The sequence below is a fragment of the Vitis riparia genome, chromosome 1 (genome assembly GCF_004353265.1).
Source record: "Vitis riparia cultivar Riparia Gloire de Montpellier isolate 1030 chromosome 1, EGFV_Vit.rip_1.0, whole genome shotgun sequence".
In the NCBI taxonomy this organism is placed as follows: domain Eukaryota; kingdom Viridiplantae; phylum Streptophyta; class Magnoliopsida; order Vitales; family Vitaceae; genus Vitis; species Vitis riparia.
Genome location: NC_048431.1, coordinates 10,585,308 through 10,610,892, shown reverse-complemented (window position 1 = coordinate 10,610,892; position 25,585 = coordinate 10,585,308). Strand labels below are relative to the sequence as shown.

Sequence of the window (25,585 nt, the reverse complement as noted above, 5' to 3'; positions counted from 1 at the left end):
CAAAAGGTCGGGTTAGGCCAGCACGACCCAATTACTGTAGTAGGTTGAGTCGGCACAACCCAAAAGAGCGAGTCGTGTTAAGCCTAATGAAATGGCCCGTCGTGCATTCATGTTAGCTCGTCATGTCAGCCTATCGTGCGACCCACTTGTCCCTTTCAAATATAACTTCTTACTTTTTTACTTTTTTTTCCTTTTTATTACATGTCAAATGTTTATAATATGTCTTTCAACAACTATATAATGGCTAGTTTGAGAGGTAAAAAAGTGAATTAACAGTTATTTTTACTTTTTTGTGTCAAATGTCTTACCCTTTCCAACAACTACATAACATCTAGTTTAAAGGCTAAATAAGTAAATAACTCACTATTAATATTTTATATCAAATATCTATAATACCCCTCTCAACAACTATATAACGACTAGTTTTAGAGGTAAATAAGTAAATGACTCATCAATAACTTTCTATAAATACATCACATTTTAATTCTTCCTCACATAATTATTTATTCTCTCTTTTTACATTGTTTACAATTCTCTAAGTTTAAATTCTCTATAAATGCTCCAATTCAAGGCTTCAAACTATCTACTCTCCACAAGTGTTCATTAGTTATAAGTTCTTTTGTGCTAAGGACATCTACTAACTATACAAGTGTTCATCATTATAAAGTTAAGGAATTTATATTTACTTATTTCATTTTATTTTTTTTTATATTTTCATTTAATTGTTTTCTTTCTTTTACCTTATTTTTTTCCACTAAAATTAAAAATGGATCTCCATTAGCTAGATGTTGAAAACCTTGACTTTGGTATTGATGATTGAAATGAATTTAATTCTTTTGAAGATGAGGAGACCCCCACCCCCCTCTAGTGTCCCTTCCTTTAACCTTTCCCAACCTGATCTTACAGACAAAAAACCTAAGGTTAAGAGATGCACATCTATAGTATGGAATCACTTCAATAATAAATAGACAAAATACAAAAGGAAAGGTAGAAAATCTAACATAATGTAAATATTGTAAAAATAAAAACATATAATTACAAATTTAGTGGTGATAAAAGTCACCATAAAAGACATATCGAACCATGTACCAAAAAACATGGTGCATAAGACCCTAGGCAATCCCAAATAAGTCAAACTGAAATAAGATCTACTATATCTTATATACAATCAAGAATTCATGAGAGAAGGGTTAGTTGGAATGGTAGCTAGTATGAGGCTTCCATGGACATTTGGAGAAGATCCCAGACTTGTACATTTCATAGAGTTCCTATTACTACTTCTCGTAATGATATAATTAAATGTTAAAAAAAATGAAAAACAATTAATAATTGAATAATTTAATAATCATGGTGGTATCATATCTGTGACCTCAAATATATGGACTAATCAACATAATAATCTTTTTACATGTGTGACAACACATTATACAAATTTAAATTGGAAATTACATAAGAAAATATTAGGTTTTCGTAATATACTTCATCCTCATAATGGGTTGCCTTAGATGATTTTATGACAAGTGTTTTTACAGAGTATGACATACAAAACAAAATTTTCAAAATTACTTTTGATAATACTTCAAACAATACAAGTGTCATAGATTTATTTAAAAGAACAATTAGAGAAGGTCCACTATGTAAGATATTTCATGTGAGATGTGTTTGTCGTATAATTAATTTAATAGTACAAGATGGTTTAAAATTAATATATCTCTCATTAAAGGCTCTCCGGTTTGCTTTATGTTTTACTGATTCATTTAGCAAATTACCAAAATTTAATGCTTGATGTAAATCGGTAGGTTTGAAGAAGAGAAAATTCCATTGTGATGTCCATCATTGTTAGAATTCTACCCACCTAATGTTAAAATCTTGTGTAGGGTATAATAACATAATATCATATTATGTCAATAGTAAGGTAGGTGAAATTAAAATAACTTCGAATGATTGGAAATTTTTTTTTTTTTAATTTTCAAAGGCTTTTTATGATACTACTAGCATGTGTTGTATTGTATATACCCCTACATCTTGTATAATACTTAGATGCATTTGCAACATGAGTGATGTGTTTCAAAAATATAAGGACTATGCCCTTTTTTTAGTGAAATATGTGAAAAAATGGAAAATAAAAATTTTAAATATTGGAAGACTATTCTAACACTTTATTGTTTAGTTGCTTATATGAATCCAAGGATTAAGGTCGAAGGTGTAGAAAACATTTTAGATTTCATAGCTACTTATATGAACAAACAATTCGAACTAAAAAGTATGATATATAAACAATTAAACAACTCATATAAATATTGTGAAAATAAAAATGGTAATGCCTCTTTAATTGCTATAACTTCATCTACATTTGAAAATAATCTATTCTTTATGCAATTAGATAAGGGAAAGTGACAAGTTTGTCCTTCAAGTAAGTGTGATCTTTCAAAATATTTAGATATTGATTACCGTTCATACTTATCAATCCCCTAATGAAAAAAAAAATGATATCATGAACTTATGGAAATCTTATGAATCCATATTTCCTGTGCTATCTAAAATAGCACGTGATCTACAAACCCCCCCCGATGTCTACTGTAACATCAGAATCTACTTTTTCTATAGCTGCAAATATAATTTAAGACAGGAGGACAAGTCCCACACTAGAGATGCTTGAAGCCTTGACATGTTTGAAAGATTGGGAAGATGGAAGCATAGGGCTCTAAACTTTGGAAGATGAATATAAGGAAGACCTAGAGAAATTGGATCTCAATACAAACAAAGATGTTCAAGAGATTGATGACGATTGAAGATGAAGAATGAAGATTGAATAAGAAGACAATAGTGAATATGAAAATTGAAAAATTATATGTTGTCTATTTCTTTTAAATCTATTAAATGTAACTAATTTTTAAAAGTTAAGAATGCATATGAATGATAGTTAAGTGAATATCAGCCTAGTTGGAATGTACTCAAACTATAGTGATGCAATTCTCACTTTTTTTTTCCCTCGCTATTTTTTCATGTAATTTATTGAAATATTGAATAAAAGAACTATTTTTTATTTTTCATTTGCTTTTATATTCCAATATTTTAAATTTATTGTTATTTTGATAAATAAATAAAAATCAAATTCAAATATGATTTTTTTACTATTTTAAAAACAAAAAAATTAACATTTCTATAGATTTTACAATTACAAACTTGATAAATATAAATGTAAAAAATAAAATGTACAATTATTATAAATGTTTAAAGTAACAAAAAGAAATTTCTTTCAATAATGAAAAAATTAAGACAAAATGACCTAAAAAATTAAATTAAAAATTTTAATAAAGTGACTAACCTATGGGTCATGGGCCGTTGGCACGGCACGGCACGGCACGGCACGGCACGACACGACACGATTGGCCTGTGGGCTTATGGGCCATGTCGGGCCACCCATTTGGTTTGTATGGCAGCCCAACATGGTTTTTAAGTGGGCCATACCGGCCTCATACATTGACCCGTAATGGCCCGCTAAAAATTGGGTTGTGCCAGCCTAGCACGACCCATTGGACATCTCCTTTGACCATAAGTATTACTTCAATTGTCCTCCTAAAATTTCCAAATGTAACCATTGTCTTTACCTTATTGTTCTTTCCTTTTCTTTCTTTCTTTTTTCTACTTTAGTACCTTTCGTGGTCAAGTGAGTCCCATTACATGAACAGAGCCTAGTTGGTTCGTTCTTCCCTAGTTGAAGCCTTCATATATCAGCCTTGATTTGTTGTTCGGATTTCAAGCTCCAAACAAGTAGCATTAAAGAACCAAGTGGGAAAGTGTTCCGTGGGCGGGTAGGAGAGCTGCTATTCATGTGAGCCCCTTGTGGTTGGTTTCAAAAAGTGCGTGAGCTTTGCACCACATTCTGATCTTGCTTCCATCTTAAATCCAGGTCCTCATGTGAATAATTACTTTCATCCTATAGTTAAGAGGCAACTTTAAATTTGACATCATATAACTGAGATCTCCACTTTGATATGTCCCAGTGGATTGACTTGATTGGTTACCTAACGAATCAGATGTGAGGCTGTAATGTCATGAAATGATCACATTTAAAATGAGGGGCGAGCAGTCCCAAGTATAGGGACAAAGAGTTAAGCTCGACCTACTATGTCTGACTTTTTAGATAATTTTACACTTAAATTGGAGAGTCCTATTGGAACGCAGACCTCGGCTTTGTGTACTAGATAGATAATGGGGCACAACAACCTAACTCAAAAATTGGCAAACCTAATCGCCAATCTCATATTTTTGTAACTGGGGAGGTTTATTCAACACCTAATGTGTGACTTATTCCAGGTGAATTGACAGTATCAGAATCTCTAACTAATTAGGTCATGAGTCCTTTTCTATTTCAAGACAACTTTTCAGATGAATTGACAAACAATTTAATGAAAGGCCTGTTTAGGAAGACGCACATGAACATTTGGTTCATTTGGTTGCTAGAGGAAGTCTGAAAAGTAGAGATAAAATCTTACCATATATTCCCTGGAGGATGATGATTATAATCAGGGCGTAATCCATGATACGTTGTCCACATTGACATGGGCATGTATGTCGTAAGTGGACACCATCTTGCAGCTGGGGAGGTAAAGCATTGAGTATAATATAAGTGGCAAGCATCATCACTGTCCTTTCTAAACTTTTTCCAGCCCTCTCGGTTAGAAAGTGCCCAATCCTGCAGGTTTCTTCCTTGATAAGCTAAGTAAAGTTGATTCGGATGATCTCTAGTAACCCACAAGCAACCAACCTTCAAAGACTATAGCTCGAACTTATGCTTATTGTGTGTTTCTGTATACACACTTTCATTGAGCTCATGGGGAAATAATGGAATGGAGTCTTTTACAATCCCATTAGCCGCATAAGGGTGTGATGGGAAAAATTCCAAGGAGGGGAGCACCTACAGAAATTTCCACATTCTACCATTTTCTAGATGATATTTTGAAAGGTCAAAAAGAAGAAACTAGTTTGAATGAATCACTCCTATTATTAAGTGTTACTTTGCATCTGGAGTAGACTTGATCAATTCAAGTCTGGTGAGAACAGGATCCTATGCACAAGGATTTGGACTGTATCAATTTACATTGAAAATGCATCCGAGGGTAATTTTCTGGGATGATCAGAGTACATAATTGTAACTGAAAAATCTCAAGGGGATCATATAATATATATTCAAGAGTAGGGGAGGTAAAATCAGAAGCAAGACAGAGAGCTAATTACATCCAAACATTCCTCTCAGACAAAACTCAATTCCAGCCCATCTTTGATCGCATTCTGGAATTCCCAGACAATAAAACTGCCAGTGTGCTTTAAATTTTCCCACGAAATAGCATTAAAACCATTTGTACATTTCCACAAAGTCTTCCAAAAAGATCACAGTCTTTCCCATCCCTGCAGCTCCTTCTCATTCTCTTTCCTTCATCAATTCTCTATCTTCAGAGCACAAACAAAACAAAACAAGCCAATAATCATTTATCTCCTCTTGTGGCCCTCTTTTGAACAAATACTCACCATCCAAATTGACCGTACTTGGAAGAGAAACAGATCCCACCACTTCACGCTAGCTGCAATTGCTCTCTGTGAATACCCAAAAAAAGAAAAAGAAAAATAAATAAACAAATAAATTAGACTCGTCTCCTTGATTGATCATCCCATCTCTTCATCACCTCTAGTAATATCTGGTTCCAAGTGTCTACGGGGCCTGGCAAGCACCAATGGACACAATCGTTCTGGACTCGGTCCTTGACCCCGTTAGCGAATGGAAAAGGGTGCATATAGGGTCCCGGGTGGCCGTCCGGTCTCATCAATGATAATTTGGTGACATCCAAAGCCTCAACCCTGAACCCAGGAAATTGCTCTGTATTGACCTTGGCCGCCTCCACTTCTTCTACCTCTACTCTTCTCATGTCGGCATCCATTCCTTCCAGCAGTTTTTCACCCTCCTTGAATGGCCTGGTCTTGGGACAAGCACCCGCCTTGTCCCAATCGCCTTCAAAATGTGAGGGAGAAAATGTAGTCACTATTACATCAATCGGATTGCCGTTAGCTCCTCGTCTTTCAGCTATGGTCTTCAGTGTAGTCCTAAATGCCTTCCCAAACACTTCGTAAAATCCAACTTCTGTGTGATTGAGGCCAGGGCAGTAATGGCAACCTAGTACTGAATCCCCTTCGTAGAACACAGCTGGGTGTAGGAACCAGTGCCCAATTGATAAGACAATCATGTCCATACGATCCATATCCCCTGCCCACCTCTCATCAACGTAATCTAAGTAGAGTTTGTTGTAATTGGGACCAGAGTTCGATTTTTCGATGCCTCTTACAAGGAAAGGTGACCAGTGGATTGATACACTGATGTTGTGAGAAGGGAAATGCCATCGACGAAACTTGTTATCTTCACCATCTCGATAAACAAGATCAGGAGTAGAAACAGTTGCAAGCATGCATAGAAGAGACTCCAGTTGGTTCCTAGCCATGGAGTCTCCCACGAATGCTAAATTTTTGTTCCGGAGAATTTGAAGAAAGGTCTTTGGTTCGAACCTGGGAAGCTGGCACTTATCGGGCTTCCACCTCCAATAGAGGTAACCCAAATCAGACCTGCCATGGCTGATGCAGTTCTGGCCATCCTTGATTGTGCCACAGCTCGTGCCATTGTACAAAGGACCCAACTTGTCACGGACCCATTTGCCATTTGTGTAGTCGCATGGAATTTCGTAGGCGCTTTCCTCTTCTGCAAACATTAAAAAAAAAAGTCCTTGTTAGCCATCAAAAGGCAATAAAAACAAACAAACACATCCAAATGGTTTCAGCAGAAAACTGGTTCGTACCTTGAGAAGGAGATGAAGAAAAAGAAGAAGAAGAAGAGGGGAAGATAATGGGATTGACATTGGGTAGCGGATCGATGGGAGACTGAGGAAGGGAGGGAGGGTGAAGGTACAAGCGAAGGAGAGCTATGGGAAAGAGAGCATAAAGGGCATAAGGCAAGAGTCTCTTGGAGAGAGTATAAGGGTGGGTTTGGTCTTTGAATGGGCTTGAGATGCCCATTTCTTCACCCCCTCTTTTCTCTTTCTTTCAGGAGTCGAGCTGAGATTCTGGGAGTCTGAGAGGAGTGTGGAGGTTCAGAAACGAAGGATTATGTTGGGTTGGCAGCCCTAGAGAGAGAGAGAGAGAGGCTTGTGGGGTGGCTCAGTCAAAGTCCCATAAAAATCCCATTATCTCTGGCTGGCTAACTAATTTCAAGACCTTGGCGTTTACCGTCGTTGTCTTCCAACCCTTAACACACTGTATTCATTCTTAGCCCAACCCTTTTTTTTTTTTCTTTTGGGCTTTTCGTACTGGCATTCATTTTGGGAATCTCCACTTTATAAAAATGGTATTATCTCTGATGTTAAAAACACTGAAAAACCAACATTACCCTTCTTAGTGGGTGGAATCATGAGGATATAATAGTCTTTTCAGTTACAAATATTTTATTCAACATAAACAATAATAATTGTCCTTCACTCTGTGAGGTGATAGTCTGATAGATTGGAGGAAGATTCCAAGAACCCAATAAAAGAATGTCACCAACACATCCAAGGAGAAACGTGCACAGTAGGGGTTATTTTGATTAATTTTTCCACCAACACAAATACTTCATCCAAACTTGCAAAATAATTTTTTACTAATGTCACTTTAAACCAACTTAGATCTGGATCAAGTAGACCATGTGGCCCTGTAAGGGCATGTGAAATCGGGAGTGCTCATATCAACATTAAAATGTGGAAAGGGCCATTGCTTTATATTAAAGTAAGATGATAGCAACCCATTTCCAAACTCCAGGAAGGCCCTGGCACAACACAGATGCCCTGAGTGCATGTGATGGCTAATATGAAAATGGATGAAATCAGCTTGGAAAGTCAATGGGAGAGAGTTGTTCATCACACACCGATCCACCGATGACGGATTGGGCATGTGCTGTCATGTTTACATGAAACTAGAAGGAAAAATATGTAAATCCGTGACGGTGGCCCCAAACGACTGAATGCTTCCTTTTTCACAAGTCTCCTCCTACTTCAAGTCAAGAAAAGGACTCATAATCGTCATCATGAGACGGTGAAATGTACCTTGGCAGTAAATACAAGTACCATGTGTATGCCTCGTTACTGGCTGCCTCTCTTCTTCTTTCCAATTGATTATAGCGTCTACCTACAGCTTCCTTAACATTTTCCTCGTGGTAAAGCCGATAACAAAAATAATAGAATACTTGGATGGGGTCGGGAACCAGTGAACTTCCAGGCAGATCTCGAAACAGAAGGAATGATCGAGGAAGCCTCAGCGATCCCCCCCCCCCCCCCCCCCCCCCGAATCTCAAGTCAGAAACGTGGAGGCGGTGCCAATGGTGGAGAGAAAACAAGATCTGATGCTGGGCTCCTATGGTTGCAGACTTGCAATAGTGGGACACGGTCCATCGGCCGCACTTGTGGCTGGCAACATGGGTGCGTGGCACAGATCGGATCCCAACATTAGTATTATAAAAGTTTTTAAAAACATAATCTTTCTTTACATAAATCAAAATACAGTTTTTATAAATAAAAAATAATAATATTTTCTTAATTTTTATACCAAACTATTTTTACTTTTAAATAAAATTAATCAAATAATTATAAAAGCGCATATTAAATTTAAAAAAGAATTTCAACTTCCTGTAGGTTTATTCAAAGAAGGCCTAAAATTTTTATAAGTATTATTTTTAAAATTTTGTTATTTGGAATTATTATAACCGTTTTCGAAAATAATTTTTTTTCTTAAAAAATATATTAGAAAAATATGTTAAGAAATCAAAAAACTATTTTATGTTATTAAAAATAAAAATTAGAATAAATATTTATTCTCATTTGCAAAGAGTGAGATTGACTAAGGCGCCCTAACTGCCAATAATTCATGCATAATTGATGCTAAATAAAATATTAATTACACAAGGAAATTTATGGACAAAATATTTAGACAGGAGTAGGTGATGGGCGGCTTTCTGAGGCCACCTAATCTTATTAATTGATTCATTTAAGAAATAATTCTTGCTTTCTTTTTTATTTTTTATTGTCATAACTTATAAACCTCAAAGACTGGCTTTGACTTTTCTTCCAAAACCAAGACAGGTGTCTTTCATATTAAATCTCCCGCCCAATCTTGTCCTTTCCTCATGATGATCACTACCTTAAAGTTTTAAAATAATAATATAATAACATATGAAACCGATTTCACTCTATTGGTCACGACTCACGGGTTTCTAACAAATTTTATAGGAAACGGGGAAAAAGGTTTTTTTATAATAAGTTTTACAATAAAAACCTTTTTTTTCTTAAAAATTAAAAATATAATGTTTTTAAATAATATTTTTAATTGTTTTATAAGTACTCTTTTAAAAACTAATTATATAAATATATAAAATAATTAAAAATAAAACACTAAACATAAAAATTATTTTTAAAATATATTTAAAAATATTAAAAATAAATTAAAAATATTTTAAATTTTCAAAACAACAATCAAATAAGCTTTAATCTCATTCAAATCATTTGGGGCACTTTTATTTTATGTAGGTCATTTCTATCCTAATAAGATGAGATTATATTATTATATAACATGCAAGGAAGTCCTCAAGCCCGATGTGCACAATATTTTTGAATAAAATGTGTACAAAATATTACTAAAATTAATTTATATGCGTATCTAAAAGAATTGAAGTATGTAAAAAAAACAATTATAGCTAAATTCTAATTTTGCATAATCGGAGGATAAAGAAAAGATTAGAGCAACTAAAATCAATGAATTTAAGAGAGAGAAAAATGATTAAGAAAGCCAAAAAGAGAATTTGCTTGTATCATTTCCTCCAAATGTGATTTAAATGATCATCTTCATTAAAATTAAAGGACTTTGAGGAAAAAGAAAAGGTTGAGCGAAGCTATAATTTTAAAAAACAATATATATGATACTCATATTGGATAGATAAAAATGTTTTTGATGTTATATATATAATGAATTTTTGTAATTATATAATCGTGTTTTAAAGTAATGAGAATTTATTAAATTTAGAACCCTTGATATTTACATAAAAGAGAGTCAATTATTATAAAATGGTATTAGAATCGATCATCGTGGTGTAGGATTATGTTTGTTTGACTTGAAATAGTGATTTATTGGATTAGAATCCAAAATGGGGACAATATCAATAAAAGAGGGAGTAGATCGTTACGATGAAACAAATTTTAGAGCCACTTGGAGAGTGATTTTGAGATGATTAAAAATGTTTTTTTATTTTATTTTTTATTTTTTAAATCATGAGTTTAATAAACTTTTTAAATATTATGACTTTTGTGAACTTTTGAAAATCGTTTTTAAAATTCTATATAATTAATCACTTGAAGTGATGACCATATAATTATTTTAAAAATTACTTTTTTTATTTTGTAATGGAGTATAAAAATACTATCAAAACAAATTTTTTTATATTTAAATATTTAATGATTGCTTTTAAAAATTATTTCAAATAAAATCACTGGTAATGAATATATTATAAAATAAAATTGTTGAATCAAAATCACTACCAAATCAACGGTGAATATCATTTTTTTTCCGTATTTAAACCTAAAATCTACATTCGTTCGGATTTTATAATTGAAATACGATTAAAACCAAAAAACTAAAAATTTAAAAAAATGAAATATTATAATGATAATATGAAACGCATGATGTGCCAAATTTTGTATGATTTTTAATAATATTATTTCGTAAGTCAAAATAATAATAGCATTATATTAAAGTATTATACATTTGGGATGGTGTAGTGGAATTTAATTAATACTTTATTTTGACATTTAAACTAAAAAATCAATATTAATTCGAAAAATTAAATTTAAATTTCCACTTTAGGATTTTGTGTCAAAGAAGCTCTCATATTATCCAAATTTAGAAAAGAAAGTCAAGGCTCCTTTTCCTCTAAAAAATAATGCCAAAGATATAATATTGGGAAGACTAAGCTGCTCCCACGTCCCTGCGAATAATACCAGCTTTGGAAGAAGGGAAGCCAAATCATCAGCCTGTGTAAGGACAGAAAAAGAAACGTGGCTAACTAGAAAATGGAGAGTGGTGAGCAGTGACCAAACAATGGTGATGAGAGCAGAAGCGTGGAGCCTGGGCCCTGGACTAGTGGAGAGTGGTGACCACCTCATCTCCCGGAGTTGAAAATGATGGTGCCGGGGCCACCCAGCACTTTCGGCCCTTTTGTCCGCAGGGTTATGAGTTATGACACGGAGTATGGCTCATCAAACCAAATATAAACAAAAGAAAATGTTGTCCCACTTCCATATTTTTATAACAAGTTACAACCATTGGTGGGAGGACAGCTTCGCTTGAATTACCCAGAAAACACCGTGAAGGCAACCAGCTAAGTGGGTGTGGCAGCAGTGATTTGTCTTTAAGGGCTGCTTTAATTTACGAGATGGATGGAGCGACTGATTCCATCAATACCTGCAATGCCGCATGCCTTTGAAATTATAAGTACCGATCATTTGAAAATATAATAAAAGAAAATTATAACAATAAATAAAACAATGGGTAAAAATACTTGCATAATAAAACCTTTTTAATTTAAAAAAAAAATCTTTATAGGACAAGATAAAAAAATATCTACTATGAAAATAAAATTACAACACCTGTTTCAATTAGGAAGAAATAATATAAAAGCTTACAAAATGATGAAAATCCTTCTTGGGATGAATAGTGTAGGAGGTGAAGGTTTCATTTTATTAATGTTAAGATAAAATCCTTAAAAATATGATATAATATAATAAAATTTTGGATTTTATTATTTATTAATAAAATTTTAGGTAATCGCAACGACCCAATTGCAAGAGCAGAGCTCTTCACTTTTATCTATCTTATTTTCATACATTATACCTTATAAGTATTTTGATATGCATTTCTTGCATTATATGTGACTTAGGTATATTAAAAGTTGCATGAAAAATCAAAGTCACGGGTTCCTTGCAAATATATGACTTTTTTATAGTCGGTTCATAGGTTTAGACAACACATTAGAAATTGTAGTACACTACCTCCTAATTAGAGGGATAACTTCTTCAAATCTTTTAAGGGTTTTATCTTAACAATCTCTCACTAGCCCTCAAGGCATCATGCCTATAAAGCATACTAAGTACACATCTTACACCTATGTTATCCTTGCGACTATTAAAGATTCATCTTGTCAATATCTTGGTGAAATGATCCATTAGGTTATACACAAAAGGTATTTTCTCAACCACTACATCATCCCTTTGAACTATCTCACAAATTAAGTTGTATTTTCTCTTACTATGTTTACCTTTCTAGTGGTTTCTTGGTTTTTATACTATGTCACAGTCCCATTGTTACAAAACAATATCATAAGTTGTACAACCAATGGTACGACCTAAAGTTCCATGAGGAACTTCTCAAGCCAAATGGGTTCCTTTACTGCTTCAAAAGCTACAACCTACTTGACTTCCATAGTGAAGTCAACAATGCAAAATTGCTTTACATTTCTCCAACTAAAGTTGTACCACCAAAAGTAAAAACAAAATCAAAGATAGACCAATGAGAATCCTTATTATACTAGAAGTCCAAATCTATGTAGTCTCTAAGTACTAACTTGTCACTCTAGAACACAAACACATGTAATCCATTGTTCTCCTAAGATATTTTAGTATATGTTTGACAATTGTCCAATGTTTTGAACCTGGATTTGAATGATTTCTACTTACCATACTTACTACAAAGCAAATATATGGTCTAGTACATAGCATCACATACATAAGACTATCAACTACGGAGGCAGAGGGTATTGCTTACATGCGCTCTTTCTCCTTAATTGTCTTAGGACACCAACCTTGAGAAAAAAGAATTTTATGCCTGAAAAGTAACAAACCTTTCTTGGAATCCTACATCACATACTTGAACAAAAGCTTATCTATATAGGCAATTTGAGACCACGTCAATTTCCTATTCTAGCAGTCTCTAAAGACCTTAATCCTAAAAATATACTACGTTTCTCTCAGATCCTTCATCTAGAACTAAGTAGATAACCAGATCTTCACTTATAAAAATAGCCCTAGATCATTGCCAATGGGTAAAACATCATCAACATACAAGACCATAAAGACCATCATGATTCCCTACACTTTCTTATACACATAAGGTTCATCCTCATTTTGATTATAATCAAAAGACTTTATTGTCTTATCGAAATGTTTGTTTCATAAGTAGGATGCTTGCTTTAATCTATAAATGGATTTATGCAACTTGCATATCATATGCTCTTGGCTCTTTGCTATGAAACCATCTAGTTGCATCATATAGATGTTATTGCCAAGATTGTTAATCAAGAGTATTGTCTTGACATCCATTTTCCATATCTTATAATTGAGATGTGTTGCAATGGATAAGAGTATCTTTTATGGACTTTAGCATAGCTATCGGTGAGAAAGTCTCCTAATAGTTGAAACCAGGTTTTTTACTATAATTTTTCATTACAAGCCTAGCCTTAAAAGTCTCAACCTTTCCATATGCCCCTTTCTTTGATGGACTTGAGTATAGCTACTAGTGAGAAGGCCTCCTCATAGTTGAAACCAAGTTTCTGACTATAATCCTTTATTTCAAGTCTAGCCTTGAAAGTCTCAACCTTTCCATATACTCATTTCTTCCTCTTATAGACAGATTTGCACCTTATGGGTTTTAATCATTCAGGTGCTTTTACAAACTTCAAGACTTGATTAGAATACAAAGATTCTAACTTTGCCTCCATAGTCTTTTGTTAAACATGTGCATCCACATCGCTCATTGTTTTGTTGTAATATATGGGATCAATCTCATATTCCTCTATAATGGCCTCGAAAAACTCTCCCAAATACATGAATTGATCCAATTGTATAACAACCCTCCTACTATGATGAGGCATTGGTGTACTAGAAACGAGAATGGTTGGTACTAGATCCATAGTAGTTTGTGCTATTATGGGAGTCTCATCTAATGTTCTCAAATCGACCTTACTCCTAACCTTATTACTCATCATATATTCATCTTTTAAAAATCTAGTATTTTTACTCACAAATACCTTTTGGTCAACCCAACTATAAAAGTAATAACCCCTAGTACCTCTTTAATATAAAACAAACTAACAAACTTCTAATCTTGGTTCCAACTTATCCACCTTTGGTTTCAACACTTATGCTAGGCACCCCCATATGTGAACATGGTGTAAACCAAGTTGACATCTTGTCCACATCTCCTTAAGAGTCAAAGGTACTTGATTTAGATGGAACTAGATTAAGAAGATATCTTATAGTTCCTAAGGCATATCCCTAAAAAAGCATAGAAAGTGTTGAAAAACTCATCATGGATCTCACCATGCCCGTAAGAGTTCAATATCTTGTTCCCACTACTCCATTTTGTTGTAGAGTACCAGGAACACTTCATTGGGATATAATCTCATGTTCCTTAAGAAAATGATCAAACTCATTAGACATTTACTTTTTAACTTGATCAGATCAAAGTGTCTTGAGGTGTTTACCTAATTGGTTCTCTGATTCTGCCCTAAAATCCCTTGAATTTATCCAAGGCACCGAATTTGTTATGCATAAGGTGAACATAATCATATCTAGCGTAATCATCTGTGAATGTGATGAAATACTCATACCCTCCATATGCTTGGACATTAAAAGGTCTACACACATCAATATGCACTAACTCCAAACATTTTTTAGTTCAAACCTTTTAGTAGTAAAGGGTTTTTTGGTCATTTTACTTTCTTTGCAAGATTTACAAACTGGAAGGTCTTCTAGAACTAATGAGTGCAATGCTCCAAACTTGACTAGTCTATGGATCTTATTTAGATTAATATGACCTAGGTGTAGATGTCATGATAGGTTTGATTAATGTTAGGTACTTTCCTCCTAAGTGAGACATGATTATTTTCAACAACAAATAACAATAATAGAGGAGTAATATGAAAGAGATTGCCAACCAAGATACCTCAAAAAATAAATGAATCATTATTTCTAATAAAAACATTTTTTATTGAAATAAATTGAATAATCCGATTTATTTAGACTAGAAATTGAAATCAAATTCTTTATATACTCAAGTATATAAAGACAACCCTTGAGTTATACATGTTTATTTTTCTCCAATACTAAGGTAACATCTCCCACTATTTGCACAACTATACTTGTTATAAATGTCGTAGTCAAGTACATCTCTCTCTCATTCAACCTTCTCTTTAGTGGCAATCTCTGTAAAGAATTACATATATGGTCGTTGGTCTTATAATCTATCCACCATGAAGTAGTGGAATCCACCACCAAACACGGCTCAACTAAAAGTAAATGGAACATACCTTCCTTTTTCTTCAAGAAATCAAGGCATTCCTTCTTCTAGTGGTCCTTCTTGCCATAGATGAAACACTTGTCCTTACCCTTGTTTTTTTCTTCTTTGGCCTTGTTATTTCCTTGTTTGGATTTCTTAAAAGAATTCTTTTTCTTCTTGTTACGAGAAAAATCTAAAGAATCTTTCATTTCCATGTGAACACTCTTGAAATCCTTGAGAATCCCCTCAACTATATAGAGCTCATTTATCAATTCTAACAAGCTCATCATTAACTTATTCATAGCATAATTGAGCTTAAATTTCTTGATGGAATCCAGTAAGGTCTCCAGGATCATATTGACTTAGGTTTTCCCATCAATTTTAGCTCTAAGGATCCTTATCTTGTTAAAGAGTGCAACATACAAATCATATGATCACTAACAGGAGTTACTTCTATCATTTCGGTGTTCATGATGGTCCTTAGAGCAACTTGACTAGTTAGCCTATCCTTATCACCAAACATCTCTTACAGGCTCAAGAGAATCTCATAGGTAGTGACAATGCCCATATGTTGTTGTTGCAACACATTATGAGAGACCCAAGTATGATACAATGGGCCTTCTCATCTATCATTTGCCATTGAGAATAAGCATTTTTCTCTTCCTGCGTAGAAAACTCATTAGGAACGGGTGAAACAACCTCTTGAGTTACCCATTTCAGTTGTTTGATTGTGAACACTATGTCTAGGTTTCTTTTCCAATCAATATTATTATGTCCAATTAACTTATTATTAGTGAGAATTAGGGTGATGGGTTCTAAGACATAATTCCTATAATAAACAAAATAATTTCATACATTAATAAAGAAACTAAGCTCTCAAGGAAAATATGGTAATTAATTTAGCAAAAATGTGGCGCTCTTATAATCCATGTAAGGTATCCTAGTTTCATAAGAATAAAGTCTACTTTAAGCAAGTCATGACTCTTATTGCTAGGTAGAGACCTCTAATTAATCAACCTGTTTTAAACCTTAAAAGGTTATCCTAATGCATTGATTAATATAACTTTGTGTTCAACTCTTAGCACATGTAAGTGAAACCACTTTAGATTATTCTACCACTTCATGTCTAAGTGGACTAAGATTCTTAACATCAATGTTACCAAGTGAAGAGTTTCATCTTTAAGATTGGTCACTCCCACTATAAACATATATAGTCTTGTCTTTTTAGGATAAACTACATCCCTTGATTCCTTGGGTCACTCCATCTTTAGAATGTAATGGGCCCAAAATTAATATGGGTTTGATCTTGAAGGTTGTGGGCTTATCTATGGCCCGTTTCCACTTAATATTTTGGAAGAAAGTCTTTGAGATAATTTTGGTAACCATCTTAAAATAAATTATCCATTAAAGAATTTCCAAGACTTTTATTTATTACTTGAATTGAAACTCTTATGCCAAAGAGAGACTACTTTCATATTCCATATCCTTAAACTTTCCTTTTCAAACAAAATGGTTTCCTTCTTCTCTCAAGGGAGAAAAGCTTAGAGAATCAATTTAGGTGTTGTTCTCCTTCTTTTTGTGATGCTTCAAATTGCTCCTACACTTTCCAAAGGTTACTTAGAATGGTAAAAACCGAATTTTTACATTAAAAATAAAAAACCTTATACTCCTTTAAAAGGAGTTTACAAACTATTCTAAGAATAAGAAAAATGGATTTTTACAAAAGAATAAAAATCTTATACCTTTTATGAGGCTTAGAACTCATCTAGGAAAAGGTAAACAACAATCCAAATAATTATTATAACCCAACAACAAGCATTTACAATTATAATCATCATATTATAACAAGATTATAATATAGAATGCACGTTGATTATCTCTAAGGCCATGGAATAAACAAATTACCTTGCAAAACAAAGTTAGCACATTATGCAATGGTTCTAAAATGCTCACTATCCTAGCTTTAATACCAGTCGATAGGAAAATTTTGGATCACTCTATTTCCCAAGCCCATATCAAGTTTGGAACATTCTTGACTATCCTAGGCTTTCCTAAATCTAATGCATAACGAAAAAAAATTACATTTTTAAACTTATAATGGATTCAAAAAGTGCTAATGAAAAACATACCTTAGATTCAAATGTTTTGAATCAAAACCATATGATAAAGATAAAGAATGAAGTCACAAAAGTCTCATAAACTCCAAATCTTATGACTGATGACTCAAACCTTGATCTTAATACACTTCCAATGAGGATGTAAAAGATGGTGAAGACTATGGCTCTTTTCCTCTAGACGTGGAAGATGGATCTTTAGAAAAAGTTATGGAAACTCTAACCCCTAAGAGGATATTTATAAGGTTTCTTAGTGGGCTTAAGTGACTTGAACTCACTAAGGGCTTGGGTCACTTAATCTAGCCCAAAATGAGTCACAATTGATTAATTAACCCAATACAACATAACAATTAATCAATTAGCCAAATCTGAAAACTTTCTTCACTTACCTTTGTGCAACTTTATGTATTACCAAAATGCCCTTATGCACAAAACTAAACTTAAAGCAAATCTGACCCTCATAACCTATGCCAACAAGATATATGAGCTCAGAGCGGGGACCATTGGGAACTATAGGAATATTATCTCCCTCATAATCTAATTTTGAAGTTGATTCAACATCTCATTACAAAAAATAAACTAAACTCTTGTATCCTATGTAAATAATAATGAGATACTATGTGCTCAAGTTTGTGACATGTTATTCATTGCATTCAGTCTCCTTATGAATTGGTGTTCATAGTCTAAAAGGATAAAAACTATTAGCATTTCAAGACTACCTCTATTATCCTTGCGTTACAGATCCTCATATTGTGTGTTTAACTAACATGTCTTTGTTCTTCAAGAGCTAATGTCAAGTTCCACTTAAGAACTATTAGGGTCATAGTTTACATGAACACACCTCTTTAGGATCACCTAATGAGACACTCTGTTTCAATCTCATGAGATATCATGATACTTTTATTGAAAGTACCTATTGTTACCGACTTCCATTAATAGTAACCCAATTCATAAGGAATATATGATCAGCTTACAATCTCACCAATAGGTCAAAGTCACTACTAATTTTAGTACAAGTTTAATATTCACTCAAGGTTGAGAGACAACACAATGAAACAATTTGGTAAAGTCATGACTACTTGACAGCCTTAAGTCATGACTCACCGTAGGTCCTATTTAACATGTAACCATACACACTAATGCACTCGTTATGGAAAACTCATCCCGATAATCAAGACCAACCATCTCTTCAATTAGGAGGTGGTGCACTACAGCTTCTAATGAGTTGCCTAAACCCATGAACCAATTGTACAATGCAACTCCTAATGCATGTAAGTCATGTACAATGTAAAATATGGAGGTCAAAGTGCTTACAAGGTATAATGTATGAAAATAGGATAAATAAAAGTGAAATGGAACTTTATTAATAAATAAAATTCAAAAGTTTATTACATCATCTCATGCTTTTAAGGGTTTTATCTTAAGTGTGTCTAGTTTTGTTCCAATGGTAACTGCACCTTCAAGATCAATCATATTTTGTCTTATTTCCGTTTCGAGTCGCATTTATACAATTAGTCATGTCTTGTCTTGTTTCCACAATCATATCATGTCATGTTTTGTTTAATCCTATTTTTGTTTGTGGGACGCATCTATATCTATTGGTTATATCACGTTTTGTTTTGTTTCAATCATAGGTCACACCTTCACGATCAAACACATCTAGTTTTGTTCAATCTTAGGTCACACCTTCATGATCAGTCATGTCTAGTTTTGTTCAGTCGTAGATCGCACTTGTACAATTGGTCACCTTGTATCTTAACTTTGAGTTTCAAATATGTTCGGCTTCAAGCCATGCCTTTGTCTTTGTTGTTGAGTCATTTAGTTTCAAGTCTCTCCTCCTTTGCATGTGGCAGTCCTTTTAGCCTATTGCATCATGTACTAGAACAAAATTCTGGTCTTTCTTGGTCTTGAATATAGTTCAGTCATTGCTCACACTTGCATATTGATTTTGTGTTCACATTCCTTACACTCGTAATCTTTACCAAAAAGGTACATATTTGTCCTCAAGCTCCATTGCATAAGCTGTTCAACCTTATTTTCAGAAAACTTGTCCCACCAAAGCCTTATAGATTATTATTCTTTTTCATGTGATGAGGCTTTTTGTTCCAATATGAGCCATCATATGATAAGCAGTAGACGAAATCCCAATATGGGACTCACCTCTAGTCTCTCCAGATATTAAACATGGCTGTTAGGAACTATTTATTATTGTAAATTTAGCAAGAAAGAATATATTTATTTACACCTGTAAATTATTTCATTATAAACTTTCCATTATATACAAGATAGTATAGCAATTAAAAATAAGAAGACAATGAAGCAAAATGGGATCTCTCAAGGTCGACGGAAGGATTCATAGCATGACAAATCAAATGGGCTCCAGTTACCAGCAGTGACTAGTACATTTGGATCTTGAGCAGCTTCTGGTTGGAGAGCTGGCAAGGTCGACTGATTCTGAAGCATGGAAATAGGCCACAACATCTCCTGAGAAGCAACCTCTTGGGCTGGGAGTGGTGGCAGCCCATAAATATTGGCGGTGTCATGGTCATGACTCATGACTTGCAAAGTTACCTCCGGTTGGATGTGAATTGGGTGTAACCCACCAAGAGTCCAAGACACAGCTGCTCGTCGGTGTCCTCACTCAAATGATGAGTGTCCCGGGGTAGTTGAAAATCTGAATCCAGGTTGGTGTTTGTTGACACAGTTGAAAGCTGAAAAGATGGATGGATTAATTCAGAAGGCAATTCTGGAATTTCAAGCCCTGTAGACTCTAGTCTTTGGCTAGGGCTTGTGGTTAAGGAAGCTGGCATAAACAAGAACAAGAGCAAGATCAACATTGGAATTCCTTGTAGATTACTTTTCAAAAGAAACTTAAAATTTATGCTAGTAAAAATTGTTTAATATTCAATTTTTTTTTTTTTAAATATATTTTAGATGAAAGTCTGTAAAATTTTGTATATAAAATAAAAGTTATTACTAATTATTACTATTTTAAATGGACACTAAGGGTGTTGTCTGTTTTTCTGATTTTTTTTTTTTAGAAAATAACTTGTTTTCAAATTTTAAATAATTTGCTTTTTTTATTTTTTATTTATTACCTATTTCTTAAATGTTTTGACTCAATAAACAAAGTTTTGCTGAAAGATAAAAATAATTAATTGAAACCACCTAACATAATTAAAATAAAACTGTTAAGAGTTTTTTTAAAATTTCTTAACAGAAATAAAATATTGAAAAGCAAACAATTTAATATTTAAGGATATTAAGCATTTTCCGTATATTTCTTACTTTATATTTTTAAAAGAAAAAAGTAAAATTCTATATAAAAAATAAAAAATAAAAAATTTATGCCTTCGAAAAACTACCGTCTCGCTTTCCCTGGAGATGGAATGTTGTAGATATCACATAAACAAAAAGGGTATTTCTCAGATCATGGCACTCTGGGGAAGCTTTCATGCCTCGAAATTGAAGGATCTGTTTTTCTATCTGCCAAAAATCTCATACCATTCTCGATCAAGCCATTCCTCTTCGTATGTTGAAAGACACCCAAAATAAATAAGCCTAACTCAAGAAAACAAAATGGCAATTGCAACCCTATCAAAAATCATGGTTTCTCCGAGAATCCATGATTCAAGATCAACTTTTGGGAAACATTTGGTACCATCCACAAAAAGCCCTCAACGAAACCTCCATTCCTCCTTACGCTCGATATTAGAATTCCCAAGTGGCTGCTGCTCACATAAACTACACCAGGCCTATGGGTTTGTTTTTAGGTTGTTGGAGACACATTACATATTTGAAACAGCTGCAGGAATTCTGATAGCACTTTTGGCATCTCGTTGGAAACATATCCGGTCGTCTGTCTCAAACCGTTTCCTACTAATCCAAAAAAAGAAAGAATAATTTAACATGCGGCATGGAAGACTGTTAAAACAATGTTTTCCATGCAAAATTATATTACGGTACAACATTGATACAAAATTTCTGTGGACAAGTCATGACTAAGGGCTCGCAAAGGGTTAATGCTGATCGGTGATGGCTGTTCCCACAGCATGGGATATCGGCTCCAGATAGGGACTGTGACAGTATTTACATGGTATCTGAGCAATACTTTACAGGTCTGAGAGGAAGATAAACGTCATGAGGGGTATCTTCTTTGTGAAGAGATGAAAACATCCTTGGATTTCTCTATTCATGTTGTTATAGCTGGCCCAACCTTTCCTGATGAAACACAAGAAAAACAATCAGGTCTTGGATGGATACAAGCACAGCATTAGTTTACAAGACATAAATCACAAAAGAATCCCATAAATAAAGCCAATTTGGCACAGCACCTCAAACATATAAAATGCCAAGGAAATAAAAAAACTTTATACAACTTGAAACAAGCCAAATAAAGCTACACTTCAGACGAAAGTTTGGTTTCCATGCAGCCTCTTACGTTCATTTCTACATGTGCTACCTTTCTTCCATCACTATTACACGATAAAGGTTAACACTACTGTAATAACTCCAGAAGTTGAATAACAAACCTGAAGCATTTGCATTAACTTGGGATGTTGCTCTAAGAGCTGGCAAAGTTTATCCCGATCACACAATAAAGACTGTCATGAAGGCAGGAACAATAGTGATTAGAGAGAAATTCTGGAAGTTTGGATCAAATACTCCGAAAAATTCTTTAGGAAGGGGTATATATAATAAAAACCTGAATAGCTTCAGGGGAACTGAAGTACTGTTGTAATGACATCCCTGAATCTTGCTCCAGCTGAGATGAACTATCTCCTTGCTGACGTAGAACTTGATGTTGGCCATGTTCAACTTGCTGCTGTTGCTGCACATGTGGAAAGTTTTCCTGCTGTTGCTGTTGATAATAGACATGAAGAGGAGAAACTTGGGGCTGTTGCAACATCTGTAATGGCTGCACTGGCAATTGAATTGGACTCTGTAGTAAAGACACCCCTTGCTCTGGTTGTTGTGAAGGTTGAACAGGTGGCCTAAGATGCTGAGGTGGCTGTGGGGGACGTGGAAGCTGTGGTGGCTGCAGTGGCTGCAACTGAGCAAAAGATTGTATTGATTGAATGGAAAGTTGAGGAATGGGAGGATTCTGTATAGTATTTGATGGATTCTCGCCCTGCTGCTGAGTTGTGGTGCTTCCATAAATGCTTACAGGTATTGAAGCAGGCCTACTGAAAACCAAGGGAGGCACTAGTGGAGGAGGATAAGAAGAAAGTCTAGTCCCTGATGCTGAGAGGTTGCCTAATCGAGCATCAGTTAAAGATGCACCAGAGATCTGAGGAAGATCAGTTGTTGCACCACTTGTTTGATTGTATACTGACGATGAGGAAACAGAAACTTTTAAAGATGCTAAAGTAAATGGAGCAGCCGAAAAAGGAGGTGGGGTAGGAGGAAGTGGAGGTGGAGGCCTAGCAGATCCACTGGGTGAAGAGAGTGAGGCCCTTGAGTATTTAGAATCTGGCATTGAAAGGGAAGAAGCTAATGATGTAGAACTGTTGGTGAAAGCAGAAAGATACTCCGACTGAACCTGCAAAAAAGGAGGATTGAGTAACTCCATAAATGTAGATGAACAAGACACAGACAAGAAGCCTGCGGCAGAAGCATGAACAGGTATATTCTTGCTACAGTTTATCTTTCTCTTACTTGGAAGGCAGTGGGCAGTGGTGGCTGCACATCTGTTGCAGTGTTCACAAATGAAGATGATTGACTCAGAGCAGGATCAGGGGCTTGAGATATTATGGGTGAGATCGTTGGTGGTGGCGGCATTGGAGGTAAAGGAGGTTGATTCAGCATAAATTTCTGATCATAAAGTCCTTGAGATCCTGTAGCTAGAGCCATATTACCAGCTTGCTGTGAACTGTTCTTCAAGTAGAAATTAGGTTGAACCATCCTAGAATCAACCATTAATGGTACAGATGATGCAGAAGCTTTACCATAGGTAGAAGCAGGAAACCCAGAACTAATTGCTGCTCCGGCAGAATCATACCTGCTAGGGGTCATAGCAGGGATAACGTTCTTCATGTCATCAGACTGCTCAAAATACTTCTTTTCTGAAGAAACACTGGGTTCTCGAGTCAATGGCCTCTCAGGGCGGGAAACTGACATCCTTGAAGAAAACTCACTTTCAGGATTTTCATTCACATTCAATGCAAGTGGTGTACCTAAGCGAGAAAACTGACTATTTTCATTCACATCACTCTCTGTCTCTTCAACAATTGAGCGGGGAGAACCTTGCTCAACTATAACAGAAGCAGGCTGCTGCAGATTATCATCTGGTTGGGGAAAAGGTAGTTTTTCATCAGGTTCGGACTCCTCACCATCAAACACAATATCAATGCCCTGAAGATCATCATCAAGATCTGCTTTTATCTGTCTAGATTTATTGAACTTCTCCATATCTGCATCATTCTCCGGAGCAGCATTTTTTGCTTGTGCTGCCACCTCCCCAACTGCCGACACCACAGGGTTCTGGCGTTCTCTCTGTCTGGCCATGAATTCATCTACATGAATTGATGGAGGTCTCCCACCAGTAGTTCCTATGCGTTGAACTGCAATTACATTAGAATTGGAAACACCATCTACATTTCTCTCTCTGGCAACATAGTCATCCACATGCATAGAAGGGGGCCTGCTTGTATTTGGTTTGCGCAGGCGAAAGGTATCCCGGCGGCTAGGACCTGAAGAGGCAGAGGGTGGCCCCAATGCCCGTGAAAATGCACCTTGGGCCACTGTTTCAGCTGGGGAATTGTCTCCCCTGGCACGCCTACTTGGGCCCTCCAGTGATGACATTTTCCTCTTTGCTGGAAGAGTTGTCTGCAACAATCTATCGGGTAAAGTTTCTGGACATTCCCACAGAAACTTATCTTCAAGCCCACCTAAGCAACAGTAATCTTCTACCTTTTCAGCACTGTTATCGATCATCTGATGTATCCTTGAAGAAAGTATAACATCATTTGGTGATAAAGGAACATCTTCACTAGAAATGATATCACCCAAATCAAGTGAACCAGCAGGATTTTGCAACATCAACAACAATGACTTTGCATAATCTGAAGCCTGCAAATCAATGATCATCTTGGTTGGGTGCTGAAGTGATACAGTTCAAGAGGAAAAATAAGCATGTTAAAGAAGAGTGATTTGAAAATGGTTGTACCCGACATAGTGTAGTCTTCATATCAGATTTAGCTGAATAGTCCTCATCAGTAACCTTTGAACCTAACAGTGTTGTTAATTCCTGTATGTATCGTATGTTTTCTTCAGGAAAATCATCCATCCCACTCAAATCATGAGGTAGGCCAAAAAGGAATTTCATTGCGAAAACCCTATCCAAGTTCAAACTAATCAACAAGAAAAAAGCTATTTTTAGCGCATTAAATGATGTGAAGGAAAAAATGTATTAAAAGAAACATTCATATTGACATGAAGAAACCATAGCAAAAATTAGAGAGCTTAAGAAGAACATTCATAAATGCAGTTATGCAGGAGGACAAAGTAGAGTCTTCTACTTGAAAATTGGAAAGATAAATCTATATATTTATATATAAAACTGAACATCCAAGGAAACAAACCTTGAAACTAGAATACCACTCAAGATTTAGTAGGGAACTCATGATGATTTAGTAGGGAAACTAGTAGTGGACTACTTCTAATCAAGGATAAAAATGTCGGTTTTCATGGAAATATCAGTGGTGGGATTTTATGGATACATCGGGATATATCGGAAAATATCAATGAAAATTTTGCCAAAAAATATCAGTGAGGTAGATATTGGTCAATACTCAGAAATATTAGGGAAAACTCCAAAAAAAAAGATTGTTTTTATTAAAAACAATATATATATATGACACAATTAGTGATGTTCGATAATAATATGCAGAACTTAAAAACAAATTTTAGACTAATTTATCTAACTCAAATGTATTTAATAAAATAAAAGAAATAATGATATATTTACAATTTTTTATTTAAAAATATTTTAAATTTCATTTATAGGTTTATATTTTTCTTATATTTTATTATTATTAATATATAAAAGATATAAAAACTTAGATTATCATGAT

The 25,585-nt window shown here is 34.6% G+C and overlaps 2 protein-coding genes across 2 annotated transcripts in view; both read right to left on the bottom strand.

The window, feature by feature from the left end:
- Window positions 1-5,074: 5,074 nt before the first annotated feature.
- On the bottom strand, window positions 5,075-7,266 carry LOC117924963 (protein ALTERED XYLOGLUCAN 4). The gene is made up of 2 exons (XM_034843716.1): window positions 6,846-7,266; window positions 5,075-6,748 (listed from the first exon to the last, which is right to left on the bottom strand). Exons 1-2 carry the CDS (start codon window positions 7,060-7,062, stop codon window positions 5,646-5,648), a joined length of 1,320 nt encoding a protein of 439 aa, XP_034699607.1. The 5' UTR covers window positions 7,063-7,266; the 3' UTR covers window positions 5,075-5,645.
- Window positions 7,267-21,076: 13,810 nt separating this feature from the next.
- LOC117914234 (protein virilizer homolog) overlaps window positions 21,077-25,585 on the bottom strand; it is a 72,234-nt gene continuing 67,725 nt past the window's right edge. Inside the window, 5 exon segments of the mRNA XM_034829478.1 lie at window positions 21,077-21,731; window positions 22,043-22,114; window positions 22,216-23,052; window positions 23,169-24,581; window positions 24,679-24,862. Of these exon segments, the coding sequence (XP_034685369.1) occupies window positions 21,711-21,731; window positions 22,043-22,114; window positions 22,216-23,052; window positions 23,169-24,581; window positions 24,679-24,862 (2,527 nt within the window). The 3' untranslated portion in view covers window positions 21,077-21,710.